At 42.0% G+C, this 2,612-nt stretch overlaps 1 protein-coding gene across 1 annotated transcript in view; it reads right to left on the bottom strand.

Moving 5' to 3' along the window:
* The window catches only part of scn1lab (sodium channel, voltage-gated, type I like, alpha b), a 41,794-nt gene that overhangs the window by 10,574 nt on the left and 28,608 nt on the right, over positions 1–2,612 (bottom strand). The window contains exons 18-19 of the mRNA XM_046053806.1: positions 1,743–1,926; positions 910–1,064 (exon numbers count right to left, since the gene is read on the bottom strand). Coding sequence (XP_045909762.1) covers positions 910–1,064; positions 1,743–1,926 — 339 coding nt within the window. The remainder of the gene's footprint in view (positions 1–909; positions 1,065–1,742; positions 1,927–2,612) is intronic.

Here is a 2,612-nt window from a genome sequence, read left to right as displayed (position 1 = left end):
CCACGATAATAGGGAATACATTTCTAGATCAGGAGAACGGTACTGGATGTGGTTTCCAATATTTTGGCTCATACATGCATTCGCCAGTGTTTTTATAATCTCTTCATTGCTCAAAATTGCGGACGTTGGACACTTTCTTGCTGATTCACTAACAGTGTCACACTTCATATCAATGACGTCAGATTTCATTCACTATATTCAGACTTTCATTCCATATATTCAGACTTTCATTAAATATATTCAGACTTCCATTCCATATATTCAGACTGACAAACTTCATATATATATATTATTTCCTAAACGGCATGCCATAACACACACATATATATATATATATATACACACACACACACACATATACATATATATATATATATATATATGTATGTGTGTGTGTGTATATATATATATGTGTGTGTGTGTGTGTGTGTGTGTGTATGTGTGTATATGTGTGTGTATATATGTTAGTTAGAGCCGACTGTGAGCTCGAACGACTGTTAGCCGGATATTAGCTCGAGACGGCTGTTAACCGATATTAGCTTGAGACGGATGTTATCTTGAAAGGACAGGCATTAGCGTAGCATGCTCGACAAGCTGTTGCTTGGTCTGAGTTCGAGTGGGGAATGCGAGAGCTGTGCAGGACACGAGAGCGAAGAAGAGGAGTCAGGACGTGTGGGTATTTATGGAAATGCTGACGATGACGTGGTTGATGTGTGGTCCCACTTCTGAAACTCTGCTAATTAGCACCACTATATATCTGTATGCGATTTTTGCTGTGATGTGCCAGAGCTAACCACTTACCCAACATGCTGTTAATTATACAAGAAATGTTTATCAAAACATTTGCTCAAAATCATCATTGATTTTGGGTCACAAAGGGAGCACATACATACGAAAACACCCACTTACCAGTGCTCCACTGCTGAGCAGGATCATGAATATGATGAAGGATTCAAACCAGTTGTGCTCCACTATGATAAAGCAGGTTTTCCTGAGTGTCCACCAGCTCTTATACTTGCCTCCCTCTTCGTTGATCTGGCAGCACTGGAACCTGCTCACACAGCCTGCAGGCATGGGGAAAATGTGGGGAGAGAGGCTTAAGAAATTGCTATAGAATTGAACATGAGGTCCATGTTGACTGAAGCTAATTGTATGACTCAACAACCCTCTTTATCTTTTCTCCGTCAATCAGTTTTCATTACTTGACTCTTCTACAGCCAAGTTTCCATCCAAATCTAGCACAGACTTAAACAAATTCCAGAAAAATAGCAAAAGACGTGCACGCGACCACTGCAGAAGAAGGTAGCAAAGAGATGACGTAATTAAAATGCCAGTCACACCCAAAACGACAGAAAACCAATATGGTATTTATCTCGGTTTTGTGTATTCATTTGAGGTTACAGTCTCATCATCTTGCATTTCTGTATTCCGCACTCATGAAAGACTTAAGAGGTTTTTGAAGATTCAGAGTTGTAGTGGAGGTGTGTCAGACTAAATGTCAGGTTACATTACAAACCAAGACAATCCCACAGACTACTTTTCTTTCTGTGCTGCTGAGCATTTGCCTTTACTGTCACTCAGCGGTGAGTATAACACAGTGATGCAACGCACAAGCAGTTAATGCAATTTACTCTACGTCTTCAAATGTGCTGTAGAAGCATTTCATCTCCCACCTTTCTCACTCTGTCCCACTTTCCCATTACCTATCTTCCTCCCTGCCTATCACGCTACATCCCTCTCACCCTCTGTGAAGCAGGCCTCTGGGTCCAGTGACTCCTCCGGCTCCAGCTCCACTGAATCCACCCCATCTACTGGGGGGCGAATATCAACTGTGCTCCCCTCCGATGAGCTCAGAGGGTGGGGCTGTGCATCGAGCTTCTGCATGGACGAGGAAGAAGATGAGAGTGCAAAGTTACACTGCAGTGCCTGAAACGACAGAGGTTCAGTGGTTATAGGAGCCAACCTTCTGAGCTGGTTATCATTGTAATTCTCCATTCACATGTACTCCAGTGCCACAACTGTATACCTTAGTGTGGAGACAAGGCACTGCGATAGCTCACAGAGTTGGGCTCTTTAAAGTTATCATCATTGTATTATCATCATCACATGCAGCATCGATCAAATGTACCTACAGGCTGTGATATTAGTTTTATCTGATGGCTCAAATCCGATTATGTGGCAACACATGGCATGGGGAGGTTGGCTTTACGGAAATGCTCTGTGGGTACGTTTGATGTTACCTCAGTTCGAGGAAGAGTGCATGCAGTATTCCAGTGCATTATCAATCCAAGCCTGAAATAGTACCAAGCAGAACGTGTGCTGGAGTATTTTCATGTCCACTGAAAAATGACCCCTAATCAAGTCTATAATTTATCCCATTTTGAATATTATTTCTATGAATAATAATTTCCCAACCCAAAGCTAGAATCCACCCACAGAGGGACTGCTGAACATATTCCTCAGTGACATGAAAACACATTATTTCCATTCCTTGAAAGCAGTGTACAAGCTTCTTCTGTTTGTGTTGAAGTAGACGGATAACCACATTAGCTTACCAGCAAAAACCAGTACTGTGCACTGTTTATAAGACAGCATGAGGTCTGGCATCACCA

This window comes from Micropterus dolomieu, linkage group LG01 (genome assembly GCF_021292245.1).
Source record: "Micropterus dolomieu isolate WLL.071019.BEF.003 ecotype Adirondacks linkage group LG01, ASM2129224v1, whole genome shotgun sequence".
Taxonomy (NCBI): domain Eukaryota; kingdom Metazoa; phylum Chordata; class Actinopteri; order Centrarchiformes; family Centrarchidae; genus Micropterus; species Micropterus dolomieu.
The sequence above is the reverse complement of the archived record's forward strand: the minus strand, read 5'-3'. Positions and strand labels throughout refer to the sequence as shown.